Source organism: Silene latifolia, chromosome 10 (genome assembly GCF_048544455.1).
Source record: "Silene latifolia isolate original U9 population chromosome 10, ASM4854445v1, whole genome shotgun sequence".
In the NCBI taxonomy this organism is placed as follows: domain Eukaryota; kingdom Viridiplantae; phylum Streptophyta; class Magnoliopsida; order Caryophyllales; family Caryophyllaceae; genus Silene; species Silene latifolia.
This window is the reverse complement of record NC_133535.1, coordinates 159,401,433-159,429,347: the sequence shown is the minus strand read 5'-3', so window position 1 is coordinate 159,429,347 and position 27,915 is coordinate 159,401,433. Positions and strand designations below refer to the sequence as shown.

General features: G+C 39.5%; 5 protein-coding genes across 9 annotated transcripts; 3 read left to right on the top strand and 2 right to left on the bottom strand.

The window, feature by feature from the left end:
* Nucleotides 1–32: 32 nt before the first annotated feature.
* On the bottom strand, nucleotides 33–10,467 carry LOC141609461 (uncharacterized). Its single transcript, XM_074428510.1, has 2 exons — nucleotides 9,206–10,467; nucleotides 33–769 (listed from the first exon to the last, which is right to left on the bottom strand). Exons 1-2 carry the CDS (start codon nucleotides 9,504–9,506, stop codon nucleotides 108–110), a joined length of 963 nt encoding a protein of 320 aa, XP_074284611.1. The 5' UTR covers nucleotides 9,507–10,467; the 3' UTR covers nucleotides 33–107.
* LOC141608757 (uncharacterized) lies at nucleotides 9,533–10,072 on the bottom strand. Its single transcript, XM_074428102.1, has one exon. The coding sequence runs from the start codon at nucleotides 10,070–10,072 to the stop codon at nucleotides 9,533–9,535; it is 540 nt and encodes a 179-aa protein (XP_074284203.1).
* Nucleotides 10,294–13,821, top strand: LOC141608756 (uncharacterized). The gene is made up of 4 exons (XM_074428101.1): nucleotides 10,294–10,380; nucleotides 10,989–12,251; nucleotides 12,397–12,591; nucleotides 13,345–13,821. Exons 1-4 carry the CDS (start codon nucleotides 10,294–10,296, stop codon nucleotides 13,480–13,482), a joined length of 1,683 nt encoding a protein of 560 aa, XP_074284202.1. The 3' UTR covers nucleotides 13,483–13,821.
* Nucleotides 13,822–14,885: 1,064 nt separating this feature from the next.
* Nucleotides 14,886–19,055, top strand: LOC141606655 (F-box/LRR-repeat protein At3g58900-like). Of its 2 annotated transcripts, XM_074425869.1 has the most exons (5): nucleotides 14,886–15,121; nucleotides 15,557–16,515; nucleotides 16,662–16,835; nucleotides 17,505–17,691; nucleotides 18,814–19,055. In XM_074425869.1, the coding sequence occupies exons 2-4, from the start codon at nucleotides 15,574–15,576 to the stop codon at nucleotides 17,640–17,642; spliced, it is 1,254 nt and encodes a 417-aa protein (XP_074281970.1). In that variant the 5' UTR covers nucleotides 14,886–15,121; nucleotides 15,557–15,573; the 3' UTR covers nucleotides 17,643–17,691; nucleotides 18,814–19,055. The 2 variants fall into 2 exon arrangements, with proteins under 2 accessions (XP_074281970.1, XP_074281969.1); XM_074425868.1 differs by having other exon boundaries at nucleotides 14,887–16,515.
* Nucleotides 19,056–20,993: 1,938 nt separating this feature from the next.
* Nucleotides 20,994–26,033, top strand: LOC141606654 (F-box protein At3g59000-like). 4 transcript variants are annotated; one of them, XM_074425867.1, is made up of 5 exons: nucleotides 20,994–21,509; nucleotides 22,174–22,894; nucleotides 23,018–23,209; nucleotides 24,926–25,021; nucleotides 25,673–26,033. In XM_074425867.1, the coding sequence occupies exons 2-5, from the start codon at nucleotides 22,202–22,204 to the stop codon at nucleotides 25,811–25,813; spliced, it is 1,122 nt and encodes a 373-aa protein (XP_074281968.1). In that variant the 5' UTR covers nucleotides 20,994–21,509; nucleotides 22,174–22,201; the 3' UTR covers nucleotides 25,814–26,033. The 4 variants fall into 4 exon arrangements, with proteins under 4 accessions (XP_074281968.1, XP_074281965.1, XP_074281964.1 ...); XM_074425864.1 differs by having other exon boundaries at nucleotides 21,618–22,894; XM_074425863.1 differs by having other exon boundaries at nucleotides 20,994–22,894.
* Nucleotides 26,034–27,915: the final 1,882 nt, after the last annotated feature.

Below are 27,915 nucleotides of genomic sequence, written 5' to 3'. Positions count from 1 at the left end.
GAGTTGAAGGGAGGAAGTAATCAACTTATATTTTTTTTTTTTTTTTTTTTTTTTTTTTTTTTTGACAACAATAAACTTTATAGAAATAAAAGCAAGTCCAGAGTACATTAAATTACAAAAGAAGGGGTATAAGCCACCCCAAAACCACTCGAAACCCAACTAACAGTAGAAACATAACACGGACTTAGAAGTGAAGAAAAAAGACGTCTTTTCTTGAACGGCGGATGGTAGTAAGTGGCAAACTCGATTAAGTGGGCTTCCTTCCGCTTCAAACTCGTAGTAGTAGTAGTAATGTTGTGGTACCTGCAAAAAGAAGGTGAAAGCTTGGCAGAAGTCAGTGAGGATTCCTTCGAAACACTAGAAACACGAGCCTTTCGGACTTTAGTGCGGCAAGACACATTGATTTTCTCTTTGCCAAGAGAGTAATTCCTGACAGCAGCAAACTTATAGTGGACCAACGAGGTCATAGTAGGAGATGGAGTAAACGAATTAAGACGCGTCTTCTTATCAACCTGTAAAATTACCTCCTCCGTAACCAACTCAACACATTCAGGTTGTTCAATATCAAAGGGTGTAAAAGGAATCTCCGGTGGAGGAGAAGAGGTGGGAACTTCTGCTGTCCCATGAATAACCTCATGGGGAGTTCCCGTCTGGATAGTTTTAGAGGTGAGGGGACGAACCCTCATGAAAGACATGGATCGTGGGTGGTAGAAACCCAAGTTTGTACCATGTAACAAATTTTCATAATCTTGACTTGATAAATATAGTGCTGTATTGTAACACCCCCTCATACCAAGGTGCCTTACCAGGACCACCTTACCATGAAAGTGTGTTACCATCTCGGTTTCCCGAGGTTAGTACATATCAAAAGCGTCTGAACTGAGCACTATTATTAAAGTACTGTGAAAGGCAAAGTTTACAAGATCCAAAACAAAATACTGTTTAACAAAATACAACTCAAGTCTTAACATTAAATGAAAAGTCCACTAAGACTCAGTCGGTGATGCTATGACTCATGGTGGCAAATCTCCCAAGATAATCCCCAAGCTCTCACTAGCAATACCTGTCAAGCCTGCTCACCATCCCCGAATGGATCACAGCAGATTCCACAAACAACAACGGAGTCAGTATTACTCAACTAATAAGACAAACAAATGCAAATATCGTCTGATCATCACCAATTCCCAATCATCCAATCTCACACAGTAACCGGCTACACACCAAAGTGTGTAGCCCTGCCAGATTACCCATCGCAACAGGTAATCCTCGCCGCCGATGGGTGACGCGGCCGATCCCACCTAGTCCAGCTCCTCAACGAGCGACAATGATCCCTGTCCCTTAATGTGCACATCCCCTCCCGTGGCGGGTTCCACGGAGGGCGAACTAGAGTGTGAAGCCACTCCCGCAAGTGACTCCACCACAATCACAATCACATGACATCACAGTCAACTCAATTCCCTCACACCAACATCATCACAACAATCTCCATACTCCGATGATCAATAGACAACGATAAACATAACAACATGTCAGACAAAGCACAGTAAAACTGAGTAGGGAAACCCTACATTAGCAATCACAGCAGTAAGCAACACGGACAATCAAAAAGGCTCCTCTACGAAGTCTTCTCCTATACAATGATCATACAACACAATTACATTTTGCACAATTCCCAAAATCCCTTTCCCATATAAATGTACAGTAACCCAAAAAGATGCAATAATTACCAAGATAGAACTTACCAACAGTGCAACAAGAACTTATACGCAAGAATTACCGCAATTATCCACACAAAGATGCTACGAAATGCTCAAGGGAAGGATTAGGGAATGATTTGGATGTGATTAGGGTAACGTAGAAGTGATAACGCTTGAAAACTGATATTAGAAACTGACGCGGAAAATATAAAATAACCTAATCATTCCCTAATCAAACCGTCAAAATATAACTTCGCCAGACCGGACACTCGGTCGAGTAAGAGCACACTCGGCCGAGTGTCCAATACTCGGTCGAGTATTCACTATACTCGGCCGAGTATTCCTCGGCAGAACCAAAATAACATGCAGCCATATGACTACTCGGCCGAGTAAGCTCTACTCGGTCGAGTAGTCACCAAGGAAAATCCGTAGTGTTACAATCTTCCCCCCTTAAAAAGAACTTCGTCCCGAAGTTCACACTCTACTATGCAACCAAGAGCAACACTACAACAGAAGACTATACCAACTACATAAAACGACTCCAACGAACTATACAAGCCACCACAACAAGTCACCACAACACATTTCCGGACTCTTAGTAAGACAAAAACAAAACAAAAACACTATCGCGACCATCTCCTACCCCCCTAAAAAGACAACGGTTACGTCCCCGTAACCAAACATACCTGATCAAAAAGGTTAGGAAAACGTTCTCGCATAGCTTCCTCAGGTTCCCATGTGGCTTCCTCCACATTATGATTAGACCAAAGGACCTTGAGTAAGACCGTCTCGCCATTCCGGGTCTTACGAACCTTGCGATCAAGAATCTCCTTAGGAATCTCGGCATAGGACAAGGATTCATCAAGCTCGATGTTCTCCATCTCAAGGATATGTGACGGATCGCTCACATACTTCCGGAGTTGAGATACGTGGAACACATTATGCACTCTATCCAAAGCTGGTGGTAAGGCTAACCTGTAAGCTACCTCGCTAACACGGTCCAAAATCTCATAAGGACCTATAAACTTTTGGCTTAGCTTACCCTTCTTCCCAAACCTCATAACACCTCGCATAGGTGACACTTTCAAAAGAACCTTGTCACCTACCGAAAACTCAATGTCCGTGCGGTGTAAGTCGGCGTAGCTCTTCTGACGATCTTGAGCTGCTCTCATCTTTTGTCGAATCAACTGGATTTGCTCAACCATATCTTGAACCAGCTGTGGTCCTAAAACCACTGCCTCGGAACTATCATCCCAACAAACTGGACTCCGACATTTCTGGCCATACAAAGCTTCAAAAGGTGCCATCCCAATGCTTGTATGATAACTATTATTATATGAAAACTCGATCAAATCAAGTCTGTCTTCCCAACTGCCTCCAAAGTCCATAACACATGCCCTTAACATGTCCTCTAAGGTCTTGATGGTCCGTTCGTCTCGACCACGACCATCGGTTCCGGATGAAAAGCTGTACTCATCTTCAGCGTTGTACCCATCAACTCTTGCAGTTCTTGCCAAAACTTAGATATGAACCTCGCATCACGATCAGAAACAATATCTTTCGGAATACCATGTAACCGAACCACATGTCTCCTGTAACCCAAAGCCAGCTGCATCTTAGACCAAGTATCTTTCATTGGAACAAAATGGGCTGACTTGGTTAACCGATCCACAATCACCCAAATCATGTTGTTACCTTGTTGTGACCTAGGTAACCCGACAATAAAGTCCATGGAGATCGACTCCCACTTCCACTCGGGCACTGTTAAAGACTGAATCTTACCTTGTGGTCTCCTTTGTTCACCCTTGACTCTTTGGCAGGTCAAACATCTAGCCACAAACTCAGCTACATCTTTCTTTAAGTTTGGCCACCAAAAGGTCTTCTTAAGATCTCTATAAAGCTTATCACCACCCGGGTGAACGGAATAAGGAGTGCAATGAGCCTCAGACAAGATCATTCTCCTTAACTCTGCATCGTCAGGAACACACCATCTCCCATCGAATCTAACACTCCCATCTGGATGTATAGAAAACCTGGAAGCTGCTCCACTCTCTACCTTTGACTTCCACTCCTGGATCTTCGGATCGAGCTCTTGCTTACTTTTGATGTTCTCATACAACTCTGGCTCAATCGTCAAATCCCCGATGGTATTCCCTTCTCGAATCATAAAGATCCCCAAACTAGACATCTCGTCTCTCAACTTCAGCAAGGACATAGCTGTACATAGCGAATGAACGCTCTTCCTACTTAAAGCATCTGCAACAACATTAGCTTTACCCTCATGATAGATGATCTCCATATCATAATCTCCAATCAACTCCATCCACCGTCTCTGTCGCATGTTAAGCTCCTTCTGGGTGTAGATATACTTTAAACTCTTATGGTCAGAGAACACCTTAAAAGTTGCGCCATAAAGGTAGTGCCTCCAAATCTTAAGAGCAAACACAACCGCTTTTGCACTCCGGATCATGAGTAGGGTAATTCTCTTCATATTGCTTCAGCTGCCTAGAAGCATAAGCTATCACTTTCCCTCCCTGCATCAAGACACAACCAAGACCATTCTTTGAAGCGTCGATATACACCTCAAAGTTCTCACAACCCTCTGGCAAGGCTAGGATAGGAGCTGTAGTTAAGCGTTCCTTTAAGGTCTGAAACGCCGTTTCACAACTCCCATCCCAAACAAATCTGACTTCTTTCCTCATCAAGGATGTCATAGGCCGCGCTATGGTAGAGAAATCTTTCACAAATCTCCTGTAGTAGCCGGCAAGGCCTAAGAAACTCCGAATCTCAGCAACGTTCTTCGGCGATTCCCACTTGGCAACGGCCTCAATCTTACTAGGATCCACGGATACCCCTTTCTTGGATATTACATGGCCCAGAAAAGCCACTTCCTCTAACCAGAACTCACACTTGGATAACTTGGCATAGAGCTGATTTTCCCTCAAAGTCTGCAAAACTATCCTCAAGTGCTCCTCATGCTCTTCCTTAGTCTTAGAATAAACTAAGATATCGTCGATGAAAACAACCACAAACCTATCCAAAAACGGTGTAAAGATCCGGTTCATCAAATCCATAAAAAGCTCTTTGGCGCATTGGTCAACCCAAAAGGCATTACCACGTACTCGTAATGACCATAACGAGATCGGAAAGCTGTTTTAGGAATATCCTCATCTGCTATCCTCAGCTGGTGATACCCCGACCGCAGGTCAATCTTAGAAAATACACCTGCTCCACTTAGCTGGTCAAACAAGTCATCAATTCTCGGCAATGGATACTTATTCTTCACTGTGACCCGATTGAGCTCTCTGTAGTCAATGCACAGTCTCATACTCCCATCTTTCTTCTTTACAAAAAGAACTGGAGCTCCCCACGGTGACACACTAGGCCTGATATAACCCTTGCCTAACAACTCATGAATCTGCTTCTTCAACTCAGCTAACTCTTTAGGTGCCATACGATAAGGTGCTTTAGATATAGGACCCGTTCCCGGCTTAAGCTCCACGCAAAAATCAATATCCCTCTTGGGAGGCAAACTCGGTATTTCTTCAGGAAAGACATCCTCGAACTCTCTCACCACGGATATCTCAGAAGCTGTCGGCGGCTCCACACGAAGATCTCTCACATGACAAAGAATCAAAGGACACTTCTTCCTTAAACATGACTTTAAGGTCATAACTGCTATAAACCTACACTTAGGCTTTACCACGAACCCTCTATAGGACACCTTAACACCCTTGGGACTCTTTAAAGACACTCTCTTCTGTCTACAATCTATCCTGGCATCATACCTACCTAGCCAATCCATCCCGACAATCACCTCAAACCCATCCATAGGAAATTCTAACAGATCTACTGGTAAATCTACCCCTCCAATAACCATGGATATACCCTTATATAACTTGAGACACGACACAGACTACCCTGAAGGTATGAACACATCATCTTTCACAACTTCGAACTTTCCCAAACCCATAGACACAGCATGACTCTTAGACACAAAAGAATGTGTAGCCCCGGAATCAAACAAAACAAAGGACGGTACATTATGAACAAGAAAGGTACCGGTAACTACATGAGCATCATTTTGTGCTTCCTGCTTGTCCATCATGAAGAGCTTTCCACTGTTTTTCTGTCCTCCACCCTGAACTGAAGCATTGGAGGTACTTGGCTTAGCTGCCGAATCCTGGGTGACGCTGTTATTCTGGCGCTGATAGGATCCTCCACCACCACGATTGTAACCGCCCTGGTTACCCTGTCCACCTCTGTTCCCCCATGAGCCTCCCGGTCGGCTACTAGCAAAACTCTGAGTCGGCCCCTGAGAAAAATTCCCTGATCGAGCCCCTGAACCATTGCCGGGCTTGTAGCTCGTGCATTCTCGCCTTTTGTGGCCTACCCCACCACAGTTGAAACACGTAAGGTTGATGTTGTCACTTACAGCCCGACCCCCATTCTTTCCCCAGCCACGAGAACCTCCAGAGAAACCAGCTCCACCAGAAAAAGTCTTAGCATTGTTGAAATTCCCTTTCTTAATTGTTGGCTGACTGTTGTTTCCGCCATCAGCCTTCCTCTTTTCGGTAGCAGTCCTCTCCTCGATCTCCCTTGAGAGATCCACCATTCTCTCAGCTTGGCCCGCTCTCAGATACACTTCCTTAAGGTCAGTAGCAACCCCAGCCGGCATACGACTCACGATCTTAGCAGACAAACCCCTCTCAAATCGGAGAGCCAAACCCCTCTGTCCGAGTTGCAAATCTTCCACATAACGAGATAGCTCCACAAACTGATGATAGTAATCAGTGACTGTCATCTCCTCAGACATAGTGAAAGATTCAAAGTCGGATCTCATCTTGTGTCGGATATGCTCCGGCACAAACTGCTCTCTCATAGCACTCTTCAACCCCGACCACGGAATAGCCCCTTCCTCCTGGTAGTAAGCTCTAGCATCATCCTTGACGTTCTGCCACCAAACTGCAGCTTCCCCCCTTAGGTAGTACACTACCTGCTCCACAATCATGTTCTCGGGGCACTTAACCATTTCCATGAGAGCCTCAATCTCACGGTGCCACTTCTCGAGTAGCTTTGGTTCACCTACCCCGTCATATGTAGGAGGGTGGAAACGAGCGATATTGATGCTAAGCTGGGTTGCATCTATTGTCTTCTCGTTCCCTTTTCCTACATTCTTGAGAGCTTCAAGGAGGGCCTCTTGTTGCTCAATCATGCGAGCAATCTCATCAAGAGTCATCTCCGAAGCTTGGATCTGCGCAGGAGTTCTTTTGGGCGGCATTTTGAGCTGATAAGAATTAAAGAAACGTAAACACAGGCTCAAAATTTAACACTCCTCCGCCAAAAGAACACTCGGCCGAGTATTCATCATACTCGGTCGAGTACAGACCACTCGGTCGAGTATCCCCCCAGATACTCGGTCGAGTATTGACTCAAGAAGCAAACGTCAAAACACAGAAACAACACTCGGTCGAGTGAAACAACACTCGGCCGAGTGGACAATACTCGGTCGAGTATGCTACTATACTCGGTCGAGTCGTCACAAACAGTAGCGACTGCTACATCCCTTCAATCAACACTCGGTCGAGTGCTCGGTTACTCGGCCGAGTGCCCCCTACTCGGTCGAGTACCGGCCCTGCTCGGCCGAGTTACGCTACATATACGGTTTACAGGTTACGATTTCCTCCTATCATGCTCACTATTCCCGTACTACACATAATTCCAAGAACTAGAAAGCCACGTTATAAACATATCAACATATAATGCATATATCACAACTTTGATGCCACAGTGTAATCATATCAGCATACAATTCATGCTTATTCGAGTTCTAACACGACAATCATTCGCATTCCGTCTCATCTATCATTCCTCCCATCTTCACATTCACAACATTAACACATATACTTCCAACTATCAACTTTTACTGACCTTCATCATTGCATACATGGACATACAAATCTTACTCTCACCACTTTCCCCATGTTACCGGTTTGAGTTAGTGAGGGCCAATTTGCGACTCCGGGACGTCTCCCGAGTCTTTGCGGTAGCTCCAAACAACTCTCCCCGGGTTCCTTTTATTTAGACTCCCTAGGTTCATTAATCCATTTTGTTTAGGTGCCGGAATCTTCGGCTCTGATACCACTTTGTAACACCCCCTCATACCAAGGTGCCTTACCAGGACCACCTTACCATGAAAGTGTGTTACCATCTCGGTTTCCCGAGGTTAGTACATATCAAAAGCGTCTGAACTGAGCACTATTATTAAAGTACTGTGAAAGGCAAAGTTTACAAGATCCAAAACAAAATACTGTTTAACAAAATACAACTCAAGTCTTAACATTAAATGAAAAGTCCACTAAGACTCAGTCGGTGATGCTATGACTCATGGTGGCAAATCTCCCAAGATAATCCCCAAGCTCTCACTAGCAATACCTGTCAAGCCTGCTCACCATCCCCGAATGGATCACAGCAGATTCCACAAACAACAACGGGGTCAGTATTACTCAACTAATAAGACAAACAAATGCAAATATCGTCTGATCATCACCAATTCCCAATCATCCAATCTCACACAGTAACCGGCTACACACCAAAGTGTGTAGCCCTGCCAGATTACCCATCGCAACAGGTAATCCTCGCCGCCAGTGGGTGACCGCAGCCGATCCCACCTAGTCCAGCTCCTCAACGAGCGACAATGATCCCTGTCCCTTAATGTGCACATCCCCTCCCGTGGCGGGTTCCACGGAGGGCGAACTAGGGTGTGAAGCCACTCCCGCAAGTGACTCCACCACAATCACAATCACATGACATCACAGTCAACTCAATTCCCTCACACCAACATCATCACAACAATCTCCATACTCCGATGATCAATAGACAACGATAAACATAACAACATGTCAGACAAAGCACAGTAAAACTGAGTAGGGAAACCCTACCTTAGCAATCACAGCAGTAAGCAACACGGACAATCAAAAAGGCTCCTCTACGAAGTCTTCTCCTATACAATGATCATACAACACAATTACATTTTGCACAATTCCCAAAATCCCTTTCCCATATAAATGTACAGTAACCCAAAAAGATGCAATAATTACCAAGATAGAACTTACGAACAGTGCAACAAGAACTTATACGCAAGAATTACCGCAATTATCCACACAAAGATGCTACGAAATGCTCAAGAGAAGGATTAGGGAATGATTTGGATGTGATTAGGGTAACGTAGAAGTGATAACGCTTGAAAACTGATATTAGAAACTGACGCGGAAAATATAAAATAACCTAATCATTCCCTAATCAAACCGTCAAAATATAACTTCGCCAGACCGGACACTCGGTCGAGTAAGAGCACACTCGGCCGAGTGTCCAATACTCGGTCGAGTATTCACTATACTCGGCCGAGTATTCCTCGGCAGAACCAAAATAACATGCAGCCATATGACTACTCGGCCGAGTAAGCTCTACTCGGTCGAGTAGTCACCAAGGAAAATCCGTAGTGTTACATGTATGAGGTCGCCTCTTGTTGGAGAAGCGAAGATTATGCGATTTTGAGTCAGTTGGGGAGGAATTTTGACTGACCGCAGAATCAGTCAGAGAGTCCACAAATGGACTACAATGCTCGGAATCCAAAGGCGCCTCTGGTGAGGCTATGGGGACACAACAAGCAGACAAGTCGGGACACATTTGTGACGTTTGTTCCCTCATTGCACTAGCGAGAACCAAACGGGGATGATGCATTACTACCGGTGTACGTCGTCGAAGAGGAGGAACATGAACTTCGGTGGTATCCAAAGGAGCAACCATAACACGCTTACCATTATTGTTTATTGCTAGCGTCGACTAACATCCGCGCGGTTCTGAATAATATCCTTATTATGAGGTTCAGCCAAGCGCGCCTCTTCCAAAACAGAACGAGCTTCAGGAAACCTATTCAGCTTCTTAAGGGCCACGGCCTTACGAAAAAGAGCTTTAGCATGACGAGGAAAAAATTGTAAAACCAAAGAACAATAGATCAAAGCTTCCTCAAAACCTTGGAGTTTAGTAGCACACGCGGCCAAGTTTAAACACAAAGAAACAGCTAAAGAAAAACTCGTGTTGAAATCAAACTCAATTTTACCCTTGAGAGTCGAACTGAGAAAACGACACGCGGTGTCGTAACAACCACCCGTCTGATCAAACTGAGATTGTCGAAAAAAACTATTGCCTAAATCCTTAAGCGCTTGAATTTGAGAAAAAGGGTTTTCAACTTGAGAAGAAGCTTTCAGTAAATAAGTTTCCTCATCGGACAACTTATCGCCGCCGTGAAATAAAACAAAGTAATTAAGAAAACCGGCGGCAGAAGCAGAAGAAAAGGTTGAAGACGTCTTCATATCGAAACAAAATCCGACAAACAAAGAAACTTAAACAACCCAGATAAACGAAAGCAAAAGAGGTATTAAAATAGTAAATTAAGAAAACTGAGTTTAAAAGGCAGAAATCAAACCATAGATCTCACAAAAGAAGACTGAAACAACCCAGATAAACTGAGTTACTGTTGGCGATTGAAACGAACAAACTTCACGCTGCAAACCAATACGCCGCCGGAGAAACGATGAACAAAGAACCGACCCAAAGAAAGCAGAGCCTCTCGCCGGCGACCAGAAGAGAATTAGCTGTGGCCGCCGGCGAGAGGAGGAGGGTAAGGTTGGCGGCGGATTAGCGGTGGGAAAATTCTAGGGTTTTTTTGGGGATTTTTTGGGGAGCGATAATAATAATAACTAACTTTTGGTTTGGTAATCAACTTATATTGAGTTAAGTTAATTCGTGTTATGAGTCAAAATCGGATTCTCAATTTGGATATTGGGTCGGGTCATTCGGTCGGTCAGTTTTTTCACTCCAAAAGAACACATCCCCCTTTACTTTCCAGGAACTCCATTAAAAATTTAATTGCTTTTTATCATCTCATATTTTCACTCAAATAAATTAGTAACTTGAGGAAGATTAACCCAGAATTTATGAAGGAAATCAAATGAATTGTGGGTAATTTCAGTATTATATCTTTAAGTATTCTGGAATTTCATCCTTCTGGTATACTCTTTTGTTATCTTTATTATTTATCTTTTTTTTTTTTTTTAAATTAAGTATGTTGCATAGCTGCTGTATACTGTTGTTTGAGATGGGTAGTTCATAATTTTAATTTCTAGTAACATATGAACAAGAATTGTGGAAATTAGGGTTTAAGATAGTGCATGCCAAGTGTTTGACGAAATTCCTGTGAAAATAACATGGGATTTGGGGAAAATGTAGCAAAGATGCAAGGGGGAACAGTGGATAGAATTTCGGAGCTTCCGGAGTTTATACTGCATACTATTCTCTCAAATCTTGATACTAAAGAGGCGTGTCGCGCTAGCGTATTGTCTAAGAGGTGGTTTGATGCTTGGTCTTCCATTCCGGTTTTGGATTTTCGTCCTCGATAGCGCTAGCGTATTGTCTAAGAGGTGGTTTGATGCTTGGTCTTCCATTCCGGTTTTGGATTTTCGTCCTCGATATTTTCAGAAATATGGGGAGTATCCTTACGCGTATGACAGTGATACAGGGGAACGTTTTGTGGAGTTCATCAATAAGACCATGGAAAGATATTTTAAACGGAAGTATAGAATAACAAAGATGTACCTTGAGATTCCTAAGGTTGATGGAAAGATAGAAACTTTGGTTGACAAATGGATAATGATTGCGGTCCAAAACCAAGTCCAGATATTGGAAATCCATGACCTTGGTATCTTTGATTATACGTTGCCTGAAATTCTATTTCGTGCAAAATCGTTGAAATATTTAAATTGTTCAAGCGTTGGACTGCCATTTTATGCAACTATGGACCTCATCTCACTCGAATATCTGAATTTAATGTCGGAAACGACTCTTGATGAGGATATGCTTCAAAGAATTATTTCTTCTTGCCCCTTGGTTGTATTAGATATTACATATGACAACTACCTTAAAAAAATTTCAATTCCCTGGATGAAAAAGGTTAATGTAGAAGTTGAAAGTCGTGGTAGTGGAACAATGCAATCCAACCTCCAAGAATCTCCGCTTCAAAAGTTTGTTTATAATGGTCTGTCTCCGAGTGACGAAATTTCGTGGCCATGGAACATAAATGTGGCTGCATTGAAAAACTTGAGAAAGCTAGAGTTTGATTGTGTTCCTATTACAGATGATATTGTTTCAGAGCTGTCATATGGGCTTGTGGTGTTAGAAAGTTTAATAATTACGGAATGTTTTATGCTAAAATGCATTAACATCTCAAGCAGTTCACTTAAGCAACTTCGAATTTCAGTTAGCGTGGGGTTAGAGAAGGCTATAATTGACTCCCCTAAATTGCTAGAGTTTTTTTGCTGCTGTGAAGTAGTGACCTCCCTGTCGTTGGTTCAAGCGCTAGATCACTGTAATGCTCAATTCTGTACATCGAATCTGTATTCCGTGACCACTGGTTGGCTTGTTAAGCTAAAGAATTTTTTTGTAGAAGCAAACTTCTTCAAATCTTTAGCGATTGAGTTGTGTAGCGCTACTAAGGTATGAATCCTTGCCCATTTATTTATGTTTAATGTTTAATATTCTTGTCCCCAAATGACTAAACATACTCGTATTTCGGTTGTGTACATGCGAGTATGGGGTACTATGGATGAAAATAATGAAGATTTTGTTGGCATTTATATAGATTGAGTTCGAACACGACCAACTGATGAATGCCGGTACTGGCGTACCGTACAAACTCGGGGAGTTAAAGCTGTGTGGAACAAGTTCTTGGACTCCTACAAAATCTTCACTTGTGGCCTTTCTGAACGGACTGTTTTGGTGTTGCCACCCCGATGTGCTGTCATTGACAACCAATTTACAGGATTCAACAGCTAAGGTATGTTGTGTTGTGTTGCACGGTGGTATGGTACTAGGATACGGTGGCCAAACTAAAATTGACAGGGAGTGACAGTGGTATGGCATTAGTGTATTCCCCTCGGGAGGTATTTGTGACTGATCTAATCGACCCAACTCATGCACACTCCTGCGGATTCAAAATTGTCTGGCCTATAATTGGCCCGAACTACCAGTGTCCTCTCCCCCTAACTCTTCTACAAGCATTACTTCCACAATTCCTTAAATTTGATTTTCTATTACCCTTGTAACCATTACCCGCATTCCAAGCAAACCCCATTTATGGTGAATTGTTTGGTGTGGGAAGATGGCTGCACTAATCTATTATGAATACCATCAAATGAAATCCCATATCGTCAGCCTCCAGACCTCTGCCATATGAAAACTTTTGGTATTCTGTGTTGGTTTCATAGCTATATGGATTGTATATAATATATATATATACGTAAAATGTGACCCGAGCTGAAATGATTTTACTTCATGCCTAAAAGTATTAGCCTGAATGCGATAAAATAAAATCCAATATCTTCAACAATCCAATATCCTATAATTCGCTGTTGGCCATTTTGTTTATATGGATTGTATATAGAGATAACACGAGGCCCAAGCTGAAATCGGTGTACTTGTTGTTCATCCATAAAAGGCGAATCCTGAAAGTAATAGCCAATATCGTGTGCATTATTTTCCTTAAAACTTTAATTAACCAATTGTAGTTTTTTGTTTTCTTTTCTGGCAGTTGATCTTGAGCATCCTTACAGAGAAAGTGCAGCACTGGAAGGATCCCTTGAAAAGCATTGAAATTGACGGCATTGAATATCCTCGAGTATTTTCACATTCACCTGAGCTTGAGATCAGGATCAGGTTGTCTTGGTAGTCATATTAAATCTTCCACAGTGCTATATAAAAAGCTTAAGTTAAAATTTCAAGATGTCTTCCCGTGATCAGTCTTGTTCCGTCAACAATGCTTATTTTAGGAATCCAGCCAAATGGAAACAAAGAGATCAATCCGAAGAGGCTTGTTTATCTTTGTCTGATGTTTGTTCAGAATCTTCATTTTAGGAAATTCAGGTAGAACATTAAAAAAATGTGAGCCATGATATCTCATTAGTTCATGGTTACATGGATGATTTTATGTATGATTGTATGTATACTCTGATAAATCTGCATGTTATTTACTCTGAGAAATCTGCATGGTTGACAGTTTGATTGATTATTAAGATATTAAGGAGTCGTTTGGTTACATGCAGGAATTTCCATTGCCTAGGAAGTGAAAGATCACATGAATTTAGAATTCACCTGAAATAGAAAATGTTGTTTGGTTGCATATAGGAATTGCAATTCATGTAGGCATTTCCACATAGGTAAGCAACTTCCTCCATTATGGAGGAATTAGAATTCATGGGAAGTTCCAATTCATGTGAATTGGGGTAACCAAACAAGTTACCCATTTTTCAATTCACATGAATTGTACTTCCTGTGGTTTTTAGTAGGTAACCAAACGACCCCTAAGATAGAGCGTCTTAAGGAAAACTAGCTGTTTTTTTAAGAGGATTGATTAGTTATTGTTTGTGACTTGTGACCATCATATGGTGTGACGAGCTTTTTATGGCCACCTTTTACATACAGAGTAGGTCTCGTGAGACTTGAGAGGCCGTCTCCCATTAAATTAGTGGGAGACATAACATGAAAAATAGAATTTAAATAACCCCCCCCCCCCCCCCCCCTCTTATCATGTGAGACAGTGAGAGATATTTCAATAACGCTATTGAGAAACCGTCTCTCTAAAGTTTTTGTTTTGTGTTAAATCAAATGTTCATTAAAAATCTTTTGACGAAATATTGTTTAACTAACTAGAGCTCACGGGTACACGTACAAGCTTCGAAAATGATTTTTTTTTTCAAATTCATTGTCTTTACGAGATATTCGGATATCCGGTTTTAAACAGTTCTCGAAATACTCGGACATCCGATTTTAAAATTTCTTAATCCACATCCGATTCAGCTTAACCCTAAAAAACCGGATTGAATATCCAGTTTAATTGATATTCAATATTCAGACTTTTTAATTTGAATTTCAGACCAAATTCGGATTGAAATTTTTCACTCTGCCTTAATGGTAAGAGTACAATAATAAACATTTGGGTCGTTGATATTGTGTTAGATGAATTCATGTTATGGGTCAAGCTCGGGTTATCAGATTGAAATTCGGGTCGGACCATTCGGGTCGGTCACTTTGGCAATTTTCAAAAACACGGGTCGGACCATTTATTACTCAGTATCTACTTTTACTGTCACTACAATAAAACATTAAAACCCTCTTCAATTTCTGGGAACTCCATTAAACCCTTTACTCTCCTAACTATAATTTCTTCACCACATTTTCTTTTTCTCCTCACATTTTTTACCCAATTAAATTACTAATTTGAGGAAGATTTACCCAGAATTTATCAAGGGAATCAGCTGAAATGTAGGTAATTTCAGTGTAATATCTCAAGTATACATACATCCCTTTTGGTAAACTCTTTTGTTATTTTATCTTCCTTAATTTCTAATTAATTATGTTTTATAGTTGTAGTGTACTGTTGTTTGAGATGGGTAGTTCTTAATTTTAATTTCTAGTAAACAAATAAACTAGATTTGTGAAAATTAGGGTTTTAGATAGTGCATATCAACTGTTTGAGGAAATTCCTGTGAGAAAAATCATAATGTCTGTGGAAAATGTAGCAAAGATGCAAAGGGGTATAGTTGATAGAATTTCGGAGCTACCGGAATTTATCCTGCATACTATTCTGTCAATGCTTGGTACTAAAGAGGCGTGTCGCGCTAGTGTATTGTCTAAGAGGTGGTTTGCTGCTTGGTCTTCCATTCCGGTTTTGGATTTTAGGCCTCAATACATTAAGGAATTTGAGCCGCGCCGCTATGATGATGATATGGTTAAACGTTTTGTAGGGTTCATTGATAAGATCATGGAAAGATACATTACGCGGAAGTATAGAATAACAGAATTGTACCTTATGCTTCCTGAGGTGGATGGAAAGATAGAATCTTTGGTTGACAAATGGATAACGTTCGCGGTGCAAAACCAAATCCAGAAATTGGAAATCTGGATAATTTCTGAAACCAAATACAGGCTGCCTGAGATTCTATTTTCTGCAAAATCGCTGAAAGTTTTGGCAGGTATCGGCATCATGCTGCCATTTTATGAGACTATGGGACTCGTCTCTCTCGAATATCTGATTTTGTCCATGGAAACTGTAGATGATGATATGCTTCAAAGAATTGTCTCTTCCTGCCCCTTGGTTGAATTAGATATTACATATAAAAACTGCTTAAATAAAATTTCACTTCCTTGGATGAAAGAAGTTAATGGAGGAATCAAAAGCTGTGGTAGCGGAATGATGCAATCGAGCCTCAAAGCATCTCAGCTTCAAAAGTTAAAGTTTGTTTGTAGAGGAGATCTTAGTAAGGAATTACCGTGGCCATGCAACATGAACGTGGTTGCATTGAAAAACTTGAGAAAGCTGGAGTTGCGTTTTGTTCCTATTACAGATGATGTTATTTCAAAGCTGTCACATGGGCTTGTGGTGTTAGAAAGTTTAGTAATCTGGAAATGCTTTATGCTAAAATGCATTAACATCTCAAGCAATTCGCTTAAGCAACTTCGAATTACAGATAACTCGGGGTTAGAAAAGGCAACGATTGACGCCCCTAAGTTGCTGGAGTTTTTGTGCAGCTGTGAAGTGGATACCTCCCTGTCGTTGATTCAAGCGCTGGATCATTGTGATGCTCAATTCTATCCATTGTGTCCAAGTTTGGTCCGTGCTTTTTGGTTTATTAATTTAAAGAAGTTTCTCACAAAGGCAAACGTCTTCAAATCTTTAGAGATTAAGCGGTTGACTTTTCCAGGGGTATGAATTTCTGATTTATTTATTTATGTTTAATGTTTATTATTCTTGTCCCCAAATGACTAAACATAGTTGTATTTCGGTTATTTATTTTCGAGTACGGGATACTATGGATGAAAATAACGAAGATTATGTTGACATCTATATAGATTGTGATCGAAGAGGACCAACTGAGGAATGTTGGTACTGGCGCACCGTACAAACTCAGGGAGTTAAAGCTGCTGAATCCTGCCAAAAATTCACTTGTGGCCTTTCTCAACGGACTGTTTTGGTGTTGCCACCCTGATGTGCTGTCAATGTCAACCGATTTACAGGCGGCTAAGGTATGCTATGTTGCATACTTGCCTCATTGCCTGATGGTATGGTGCTAGGGTATGAAGGCAAAACTAAAGGAAAATTGACAGGGAGTGACGGTGGAGGGAGGAATAGGGGTTTGTGACTATTGTCCGTAATTTCAACGCACCAATGCGTCATCCTTTGGAGGTGTTTCTGACTATTGTCCGTAACCTCTTCCAAGCTGACCTGATTGCCCCAACTTATGCACAATGTTGCGTATCCAAATTTGTCCAATTTATAACTGGCCCAAACTACCAGTTTCCTCACCCCTAACTCTTCCAACTTCCAAGCATTGCCATTACCGGCAAACCCCATTATGCACTTACATTTATTCAGTGACCCTCCAGGCCTCCACCATATTAAAATGTGACCCGGGCTGAAATAGTTCTACTTCTTGCCTTGCTTATTTTCCGAGTAGTAAAATCCAGGAGATTGATTGGGTGCATTTTAACTTTCTTGGTCGTCCGTAAAATTGATTCTTGAAAGTATTAGCCAAAACCATTCCACTAAATAGTGCATTATTTTGCTCTCTGAATCATCATCTCCCTGAACTTACTACCCATCTTATGTTTGACGATTGTATGGAACTTGAACCCTGAAATTATGAATCATTAAGCTCCTTAAAACCTTAATTTGCCAATCGTTTTTTTTGGCAGTTAATCTTGAGCATCCTCCAGGAAAAAGCGGAGTGTTGTGAGGATCCCTTGAAAAGCGTTGAAGTTGAAAGCATGGAATGCCCTCGGTTACTTTCACATTCATCTGTGGTTGAAACCAGGCTCAGGTTGTCTTGGTAGTCATATTAAGAACTTCCACAGTACCTCGGGATCTCACAACTGTACACAGGTATCTTAATATTTTATAAAAATCATCACTGTATTTTACATCATTTTTTGTACTAGTTATACGGCTTAGCTTTGCTAGGGCTTTATACTACAAAATTATTTATAATTTTATATTTAGTGGGGACTTTGGATTCACGGTTATGAAAATAAAATATAAATTTGAAACTTTCGGAAGGAAGAATAACTTAGAAAATAAACTTAGATTTTATTTATTTTAATGTTGATATTTTTTATTACTTGTTGGAAAGCATCAGCCTTGGCTATTTCCCCTCACTCGACCATTTTCTAAATTTTTTGTAACTATGTCATACTCCGTATGAGCAGTATTTTAAAAATATTTGGCAGTATTTTAAAAATATTTGGCAGTACAGGTCCATCGGCTCGGGTGCGAGTCTAGTCTTACTAAACTGGCTCATTCCGAGTTTTCAAAAATACGAGTCAGATCAAGTTTGTTTCAGTCATTTTGAATTATTTTCAGAATTGTTATTATCAAGTTATTTATATATGATGGTCAAATAAATAATATTTTTTTTTTGTCAGAGCAAATAAATAATTGAGTCATCCATATTTGGTCAGATTAATTCATGTTATGACTTATGAGTCAAGCTTGGGTTGTCACTAGGGTGTTAATGAGCCGAGTCGAGCCCGAGCTTGGTCTTGCCCGGCTTGTGCTCAAGAACCAAAACCCGAGCTCGAGCTAATTTCGAACTTACCCGAGCTTGAAAAAAATGTGCTCGTTATAAAGTTTGCGAGCTTTAACGCGAGTTCGAGCAAAACTCGCGCCCAAATCGAGTCTATATAAAATTGTTTATTTTTTTTATTTTTTTTTTTAGATATTTTCAATAACAAGGCTCGAAGGTATAAAAATATTTGGCAAATCACCGAGACATTTGATATGTGTGGTACAAAAATATAATCATGATAAAATATTTTAATAAAATATGAGCAATATCTTATTAATCACATAAGTTCGAGCCGCTCACGAGCATTTCGAGTCGAGCAATATTTTATGTAATCATGATAAAATATTTTAAGTGTCGAAATGTCGTGTCATGTCGGAGTAACATAGGTGCTGATCAGAGTCACTTGTTCTTACGACACACTCTCCTTTTTCTTTCTCTAGGGAATCCAGCCGATAAAAATGGAGGGATGCAATCAGAAGAGGTCTCGTTTATCGTCATTCCAATGTTCGTTCCGAGGCTACCTTGAGGAAGTTTATGCTCTAACCTTTTTATTTTTACATGCATGCGAGTTTCGACCCATGATGACTCTCATAAGTTCATGGTTAGATGGATCATGGATGATAAGTCCATTTCTATTGTTGACTTACTTAACTCAATTATTGAATTTGGACATTTATAGTTACGACTAGGTTACTCGATGCAGCATATGAGTTGCTTTAGATGCGTTTCACACTTACATCTATGGAGGGCGATAAGTAGGGTATGGGTAGGGTCTAGTAAAAGCCATGCCCGTACTGTGTTCTCATAATGTACTCATACCCGACTCATACCCATCAGGACTTGAAATTCATAGAACCATACTCGATATACCATTTTTAATTTAAAATGTATTTTTTTTTTTAGTTTAAAATACCATCAAATTTAATAAAAGCAAAACTAGTAAAGACAAACAGTAAAAAATTTCATGTTTACGCTCAACGTTCACAAAATATTAAAACATTATACACGTACTTGAAAACAACCGTGTCATGATGTCGAGTACGAATGTCAACATCAACCGAGATGAAACTTGAGCGAGGAAAAAAGAACGATGGAAAAAATAATGTAGAGCAGCTTAAAAATTCACATTGTTAACTGGAAAAATTGACCTATAATATGTACCACAAATTCTCATTGAATACAAGTTGAAAACAGATAATGCTCTTCTCACAATATGCAAGTGACATTATCCATAGGCGATGGGGTGCTCCATTCACATAAACTTTGTACAAGTCAAAGGATATGGATAACGAGTTTAATATCGGGACCATAAATGATAAATGTACCCGATTTTTTTGTAATTTAACTTATACTCCCTCCATTCAACTCTACTTTAGGCGTTGTTTGGTTGTCATGGCGGAATTAATCTCTCGTTAATTTCAAAAACACGTGAATTGGGTAATTCATGTGAATTACTAAAAAGACGTTTGGTTGACATGTAGGAATTGAATGGACACAGGAATTTCAAACTACCTAGGGGGAGCTAGGTAATCAAACTCCTCCATTATGGAGGAGTTTGCAATTCCTAGGAAAAAGTAAATCATGGGATTTTGGGTAACCAAACATCTTCATTTTTTCCAATTCATGGGATTTTCGAATTCCCCCACATTTCTAGTGCCAACCAAACGATGCCTTATATGTTTATCTTTTGCACGCTATTCACAAGCGAACATTCAACTTCAAACTTTTGTCGATACATAAGTTAAAATATATTTATGCGGGATCTTATCTGATTCGTCTTTAAGAGTACATTAAAAATATATAACTTTTATAATTTTTGCAAATACGTAACTAAAGATATTTACCGCATCAAAGTGGCGTTGACAAACGTGATAAACCAAACATATAAAGTGGAGTTGAATGGAGGGAGTATTCAAATACAAAATGCAAGTGGGAGGGCAAGTTGTGGTATCCATTTTCCCCCACTTGCACTATTCATTTGTATTTTGTGAGAGAGATACTATCCGTCTTCTGCTTGTGACGGATAGTGTCCGTCTTCAATGAGAATTTGGTTTTTTAATCGGGAAAGTAGCAAATAACTCCCTCATATGTGCATCTTGCCCCCATAACTTTTAGTAAGTAAGTGCAAATTAACCCCCATAACTTTAACAATTAGTCTCCCTTGTGACGGGTTACCATTTGTGGCGGATATTTTGTGAGTTAAAATGGTAACAAAATGGGTTAGTGGAGAAATGGGACCACATGAATAGCGTTGCAGAGAGAGAAAAAGTGGGTACTTTGTGAGGTAAAATGGTATCCGTCACTCAAGAGTGACGGATATGTTATGTCACAAACAAGAATTTGTGTAACTTTAATTATTGGTGCAATTTACCTCCTTTTAATTTGTTGGCTGATATTTAATACTTTTCCTTTTTTCAATTATTTCCCAATTTTTTTTAAAAAATTTGGTATATGAATTATGAACTAATCTACCCTTCCCAGTTCCCACACTTTACTGTTAGGGTGGGTTTGAATTGAGGATTTGAAGGGAAAAGAAAGGGAGGGAGAGTAGGAAATCCAATATTATTTTAGAGCAAATCGGAATGGAGGAAATGGAGGGGGAGAAAAACTAAAATAATACAACAACAACAACAACATCAGAGCTTTAATCCCAAAATGATTTGGGGTCGGCTGACATGAATCATCCTTTAGAACCATCCATAGGTACACGTACACCTCAAAAAACGAATAGAAAAGGGAAAATGAAAAATAAAAGGGGAGCGAAAATGTAATGGAAAGTAAGGTAAACTTACAGGTTTTAAAATCGAATTTCAGATTTCTGTTATAAAAACTTAAAATTTAAATCGAGAGAAAAGATTAAAACGATTTTGAAAACCGAAAGAAAAACTAAAATAATATGGGGTGAAAATTGGTGAAATTCCATTGTATTGCGGATGCTGTAAAGATCAATTGGAAAACGAAAATCATCACTTTTGGGAAAAGAAAAGCAAAAGTTTCAGAAAATATTGATGACTTTCTAAAATCTCCAGAAATTATTGCAGAAATTATGAAGAAACTAATAATGAAAAGTTGAACTTCTCAAATATAATTGAATTTGCTGGGTTTCCCATGTGCTCGATTAATTCAAATCCTTTTGGTATACTCCTTTCCTTTACTTATTTTCCATTTTTGTGTTTAATTGATTATGTTGCAAAACTGTCGTACTGAAATGATGAACATGAACTGTGAATTGGGTATTTGTTAGATTAGCTAAAGATCTGGAATTTTAGATAGTGCATGCCAACTGTTTGACGAAATTCCTGTGAAAAAATCATCATGTATGGGGAAAATGTTGATAGAATTTCGGAGCTGCCGGAGTTTATACTACATAATATTCTTTCAAACCTCGATACCAAAGAGGCAGGTCGCTCTAGCGTCTTGTCTAAGACGTGGTATCAAGCTTGGTCTTCTGTTCCGGTTTTGGAGTTTCGGCTTCAGGACTATAAGAAGGAATATTGGGTTTGTTCAATGAAGTTTGGTTTCGATGTTAATGATGAGGTGATTCAAAGTTTTCTGGGGTTCATAGATAGAACTATCCAAAGATATGATACTCAGAACTATAGAATAAGGAAACTTCACCTTGAGCTTCCTACGTTGGATGAAAAGATCGAACTTTTGGCTGATGAATGGATAAGAGTTGTGGTGCAAAACCAAGTCGAGGAGTTATATATTCAAACTATTTGCTTATTACCAGACAGACCAGGCTATAGGCTTCCTGAGATTCTATTTCGTGCAAAATCATTGAAAGTTTTGAATTGTAGGAACGTAGTGCTGCCATATTATGGGACCATGGAACTTGTCTCTCTTGAGTATCTGACTTTAGTCCTGGAGACAGTAGACGCGGATTTGATTCAGAGAATTCTCTCTTTCTGCCCCTTGGTTGAATTTATTACAACTAGTGACCTTGGAAAAATTTCACTTCCATGGCCAACAAATGGTAACGAGGGTAGTGACTTTATTGATACTGAAATAACACAATCTAAATTCAAAGCATCCCCGCTTAGAAAGTTTGTTTATGATGGGTCTGATACGGTTGTTACGTGGCAATTGAATATGAATGTGGTTGCATTGAAGAACTTGAGAGAGTTGATTATTTATCGTACTACTATAACAGATGATATTGTTTCTGAGCTGCTATATGGGCTTGTAGCTCTAGAAAGCTTAGTATTGGTTTCATGCTCAATACTGAAATGCATTATGATCTCAAGCATTTCGCTGAAGCAACTTCGAATCCTAGAGTGCTTCGACTTGATCAAGATTACAATTGACGCCCCAAACTTAATCGAGTTTTGTTACAATTGTGAAGTGGAGACCTCTGTGTCGTTGATCAATGTGTCGGATGATTGTAATGCGGAACTCTCCCCATGGGTGAATACGATGGAGAGTTCCATAACCACTGATTGGCTTGTTAAGGTAAAGAAGATTCTCGAAGAAACAAACTTTTTCCAATCTCTAGAGATTGTGTTGCCTGGCTATCTTAAGGTATGAATACAAGTTCATAATGGTCATAAATCATAATGTCTTGTGTCCACATGACAGATCATAGTTATGTCATGGTCGCGTAACTATAGATGAAAATAATGAAGATTATGTTGGCATCTATAGATTGAGGTAGAGGAGGACCAACTGAGGAATGTGGATACTAGCCCACCATACAAACTCAGGGAGTTAAAGCTGAACGAAACATATGCTTGGTATTGTGTAGAATCTCCGCTTATGGCCTTAGACGGACTTTTCTGTATTTGCCACCCTGATGTGCTGTCAATAACAACAAGTTTACAGGATTTGACTGCCGAGGTATGCCACAGTAGTAGTAATAATAGTATTATATGTTTGATATATGCTGTTATGGCCTATTAAATGAGATTGACAAGTTTTATTACCTGCGTTTATGGAGTATAGCCGTATTGACGGACGGGGACATGGTTCAGAATAACCTCGTCAAAACTGACTTGACCTCGCCCAATTCATACATAATCAGACAGTTGCTCTTAATTTTACTTGTCGGAAACTGACCCTTACCTCTAAATAAAAGAATAAAACACTTACATCAATCTGAATGCTAGTTATGGAGCTACGGGTAGGCCAATCGGGGCATGGCCGGATAGTTCTTATAAAATGTTTGCATATAGAAAACAAATGTTTCTGTTTGGCGCGGTGGTGGACGTTGTATGCTCATAGGGGATTATTGCAGAAGTAGTGTGTTCAATTTCACTATGCTTTTTTTTTTTTTTTTTTTTTTTTTTTTTTTTGCGATTTTCATTTTCTCTTACTTTAGGATTTCAATATTTGGTTTGCATGATTTGCCCTGTGTTGAATTATTTGTACTTTCACTGTACTGATAAATTGAATTAAACTGATTCATTATATAGTTTTAGACTTTTAGTAACACTTTCACTTTAGGCGATAAAAACTTTTTAGCCAATTATCAGTTTTGATAACTTTATAGTTCATTTATCACTATGAGCAATCCTTTTTACGTGGTGAACATTTTTATATCAAATGAGACCATCGTACGACTTTATTACGGTTTTTACTCACATTTGAAAGATGATCTTGGCATCTTGCTAAATTTATTATAATGCCGCTTTAAAAGAGACTAATTGTTATTTATGTGTTTTTTTCATAAGATATAGGCTTATAAAATGACACTTTTTTTAATAAAACAAAACATAATTTATAGTTCGATATTAAAATAATGTACAACTTTGTTATCTTTGATTTAGTTTATGAAAAATATGACTTGTACTTCGTAAAATGACATTTTTTTTATGTTAAAACACAAAAACTTAATTTATTGTCAATGACAACTACACTAAAATAATTACGTGAGAGGTTCACGAGACATTTTACGATATGAAAATCGGCCTCTATTACTTTTGAATTCTGGCTTCATCCATGCCAAATGCAAACATACTCTAAATGACCCGGATTCAAATTTGCAGAACTTATATCCGACTCCAATGACCCATTTGCTAGGTATGCTCTCCTATCTCCTCTAAGACCAATACCTCCACAATCCCTTTATTTGAATTCTATTAGCCTAGTAATAATTACCTCTATTCCTTGCTATTTCTTTCATGAAGCCTCATCTTCGCGAGATGACATTGGTAAATGGGATGTGGATCGTATAAAGCTTCTTTCTGGAGAAGAGACGGTTGCACAGATCCTTCCTATTCCTTCATCATAGGAGGAACAGAAGAGAGTTTATTCTGGAAATTTACGAAAATGGAAAATTAATTGATAAAAAGTGGTTATGCTGTAGCTTTCGAGAAACTATGGAATGAGAAAGCCACCTTAAAGGATCGGTCTCGGTTGGAAGAGGGTAGTTTAAAGTTCTGTAAAAATGGGGGATGGGTTATGGAATCTTCCAATTCTGGAAAATTAGAATGTCTGTATATGGAAATTAATGTCCAAATCCGTACCCGGTTATTTTGCAATTAAATCGCGAAATTTAGATTGGGACCCTTCATGTGTTTTCTGTAAGAATAGAATTAATCACCTTGAATGCAGTTCCCGTCTTTGGTAGTTGGTGACTTGGCGTGTTCCACGAGGATTAGGATTAAATGTGATGCTGCTCGGAATAGAGGGACTTCAGGGCAGCAGCAGGTTGGGTTATCTTTTATAATTTGGGTAGTATTTTGTACAAGATTGATAATTGATTCATTGTTTCTGGGCCTTGGAACCGATACATGCTGAAGCTACAGCTTTAAATGAAGCGATTACTTTGGCAATTGCAAATGGCCACTTCCATATGGATGCTAATTCGAACTGCCTGAATCTGGTTATGCAGGCTAATGGTATTGAAGACATCTCCTAAAGCATCAAGACGATCATTTCTGATATTCTACGTTTATCTGAACTTTTACATTGGTTTTCTCATAGTTATTGTCCTTGGAGATTCAATAGGATACCTCACAATGTCCCAAAAAAAAAAGCGACAATATAACCTCTCTCTTTACAATTGTCGGAAAAAATTGCCCCTTGTCCGAGCAAACCCCATTCATGGTGAATTATTTGGGTGAGAAGATGGCTATTATGAATGCCATTTTGCAAAACTTGTGAAATTACCAATGTGGTCTTCTTGTTTATATGAATGGATTGCTTTGGTGCAGTTTTATTTTCTTAGTCATCCATCAAACATGAATCCTGGAAATATCAGCCAAACTCAACACGTGTTTTCACCATATATTGCATCATTTTACGTACTGGATCATTTCCCTATAACTAATCCCATGCTTCCATATTTTGTTTTTGTAGACGATCTTGGATATGCTGAACTGCGAAGTACAATGCTGGAAGCATCCCCTGAAAAGCATTGAAGTTGAAGGTATCGATAGCTCAAGATTACTCTCAGATCCATCGCAAATTGAGTTCAGGTTTAGACTATCGTGGCACTAACTTTAGCTTATAGAAATCTCAAATATATTTATCTAGTACGAGATCTCTATGTGTCTTTTCTTCTGGTCAGTTTGGACTTCTGTCGAACACTGTTTCATTCATGTTTCATCTTTTTTTTGGTTTTTGTATGTAATGCTCAGTTTGTATCTTCCTACGATGACATTGAATATTTGCATCTTGGTCGTGAATCATGATCGTAGTAACGACAGCATCTTGATACCGCCTAAGTTTACTCTCCCTTCTCTCTACCTTTCCTACCCCCTAAGTTTTTTTTGTACTGCTACCACCTCCATCGTTCCTCCTATCCCCGTTCCCCTCCAATACCACAAGAGACGTGGCCGTTCTGAGGCCAATCTCTGGCGGTTCCCTACTCTCGATCATGGTTTTATATTATTGCTTCGCTTTAAGCCCACCTGTCTTTCCTTCCTTCAACCTTCAGTTTTGTCTCTGTGTCCCGGGCTGAGTTTAGTTTTTTGCAACCAGTAGCTGAGTCAATGTCATTCGGATTTGACCCCATATTTTCCGTCTGCCTGGTCTTGTTGGTATGTTCGCTCTCTTCTTCTTTAAGTTTTTTTTTTCTTCGTCTGCCACTTCTCTTGCCCTCCCCCTTTTGTTCTCAACTACTCCGTATAATCAAGTATGTTGCTCTTTGTGATTTGGGTTTGCTTTGACATTTGACCCAAATAACTAGGATGTTTCTCGAGAACTCCATCTTCACGACACACTGATGAATGCTGGTACTGGCCTACCTTGCAATCTCGGAGTGCTGACGCTTTAATGGCTTCTTGGGTCCATACAAGCTTAGACAATTCTCTCTTTGTGTTTTTTCTGAGCCCCTTTCGGCACTATCGCTGCTGTTTTCTTCGCCGTTACACGAAACCCGGATAACAGTTCTCGTTTATCAAACTTTCCTTCGTTCAGGCATTTCGTCAAACAGGTGGTGGGTGTTACAGAGGATGAAAGCCAGCGTATGTCAGCCGTTTCTATGTGTAACAACGCTTCCATTTATTTATGACAGAAATTCTTTGATTTTGTGTGGAAAATTTAGATTTTTCGTAAATTAATTACTGCTCAAAACGAAAATATCCGTCTTAAAATGAGGATACCTAGGGAGTAGGGACTAACAAAGATTTGTCCAATGTATAATATACAGTATGTAAGTAGGAGCGTATTTTTTTAGCGTGAAATGGATCTAAATTATGTCTCGAGTACAAACTATTAATGAGTGTTACTCTGGGGATAACAGGATAAATAGGTGATTTTAGAACCGCTTCAAGTATACAACTGTCTTAAATATGACAAAAGCTAGAATGTCTAGGAAATCAGGAAATGACAAGATCTTTAGGACGGATATTTAGAAATGAGAGGCTACTATTTAACCCGTTTTATCTTTAGGACGGATATTTAGAAATGAGAGGCTACTATTTAAAACGAACTACCCTCCCAAACAACCCTCAATTCCACCGATTATGTTTGAACACGCCTTCATATATAATCCTTCTTCCAAATGTTACCCCATACAAATTTTTCACTCACCCATTTCTTAAAAAAATCGCGACAGGAGACTAGACCACTGATTAGGGATGGTAGTGGGTCTAAGACCCAACCCAGACCCGCCGGATCGATTTTTAACGGGTCGAGTATGAGTCTCATTTTTTTCACACCCAATGAATATGGGTCAGATATGGGTAGTCAACAAATAAACTGTGTCCGATTTTTCACACCCAATGAATATGCAGTAAGTGGATTATAAATCCGATGTACTACCACCAGTTTATATTTTCTGAGCATTATAATAAAGTTTTTGAGCTTTGTTTTAAAAATTATGAGTCTTACTATAAAGTTTCTAAGTTCATTTACTAAAACATTAAGTTCAAAAAAATTACAATAAAACTCAAAAACATTACATATAAAACTTACATAAATTTGACCGTCTTAACCTCAGAAAATATACACATATGCTAAAAAACAAATAGAGTTTGAGGTAATAAACTCAGAAAAAATAGAAAAATGCTCAAAACAAGTAAAATTTGAGGTAGTAGATCCGATGTATGTTCCTTTTTCTCATGAATATGGGTCCTCAACAAATAAATTGTGTCCGA

Coding starts and splice junctions, on each gene's coding strand:
- LOC141609461 (XM_074428510.1), bottom strand. CDS start 9,506: ATGGTTGCTCCTTTGGATACCACCGAAGTTCATGTTCCTCCTCTTCGA. Junction 770..9,205: donor CAAGAGGCGACCTCATACAT/GTAACACTACGG, acceptor GTTACAATACAG/CACTATATTTATCAAGTCAA.
- LOC141608757 (XM_074428102.1), bottom strand. CDS start 10,072: ATGAAGACGTCTTCAACCTTTTCTTCTGCTTCTGCCGCCGGTTTTCTT.
- LOC141608756 (XM_074428101.1), top strand. CDS start 10,294: ATGAACAAAGAACCGACCCAAAGAAAGCAGAGCCTCTCGCCGGCGACC. Junction 10,381..10,988: donor CCGCCGGCGAGAGGAGGAGG/GTAAGGTTGGCG, acceptor GGGAAAATGTAG/CAAAGATGCAAGGGGGAACA. Junction 12,252..12,396: donor AGTTGTGTAGCGCTACTAAG/GTATGAATCCTT, acceptor GCATTTATATAG/ATTGAGTTCGAACACGACCA.
- LOC141606655 (XM_074425868.1), top strand. CDS start 15,313: ATGTCTGTGGAAAATGTAGCAAAGATGCAAAGGGGTATAGTTGATAGA. Junction 16,516..16,661: donor AGCGGTTGACTTTTCCAGGG/GTATGAATTTCT, acceptor ACATCTATATAG/ATTGTGATCGAAGAGGACCA. Junction 16,836..17,504: donor CCGATTTACAGGCGGCTAAG/GTATGCTATGTT, acceptor TTTTTTTGGCAG/TTAATCTTGAGCATCCTCCA.
- LOC141606654 (XM_074425864.1), top strand. CDS start 21,689: ATGTATGGGGAAAATGTTGATAGAATTTCGGAGCTGCCGGAGTTTATA. Junction 23,210..24,925: donor TACAGGATTTGACTGCCGAG/GTATGCCACAGT, acceptor CCTTGAATGCAG/TTCCCGTCTTTGGTAGTTGG. Junction 25,022..25,672: donor GGACTTCAGGGCAGCAGCAG/GTTGGGTTATCT, acceptor TTGTTTTTGTAG/ACGATCTTGGATATGCTGAA.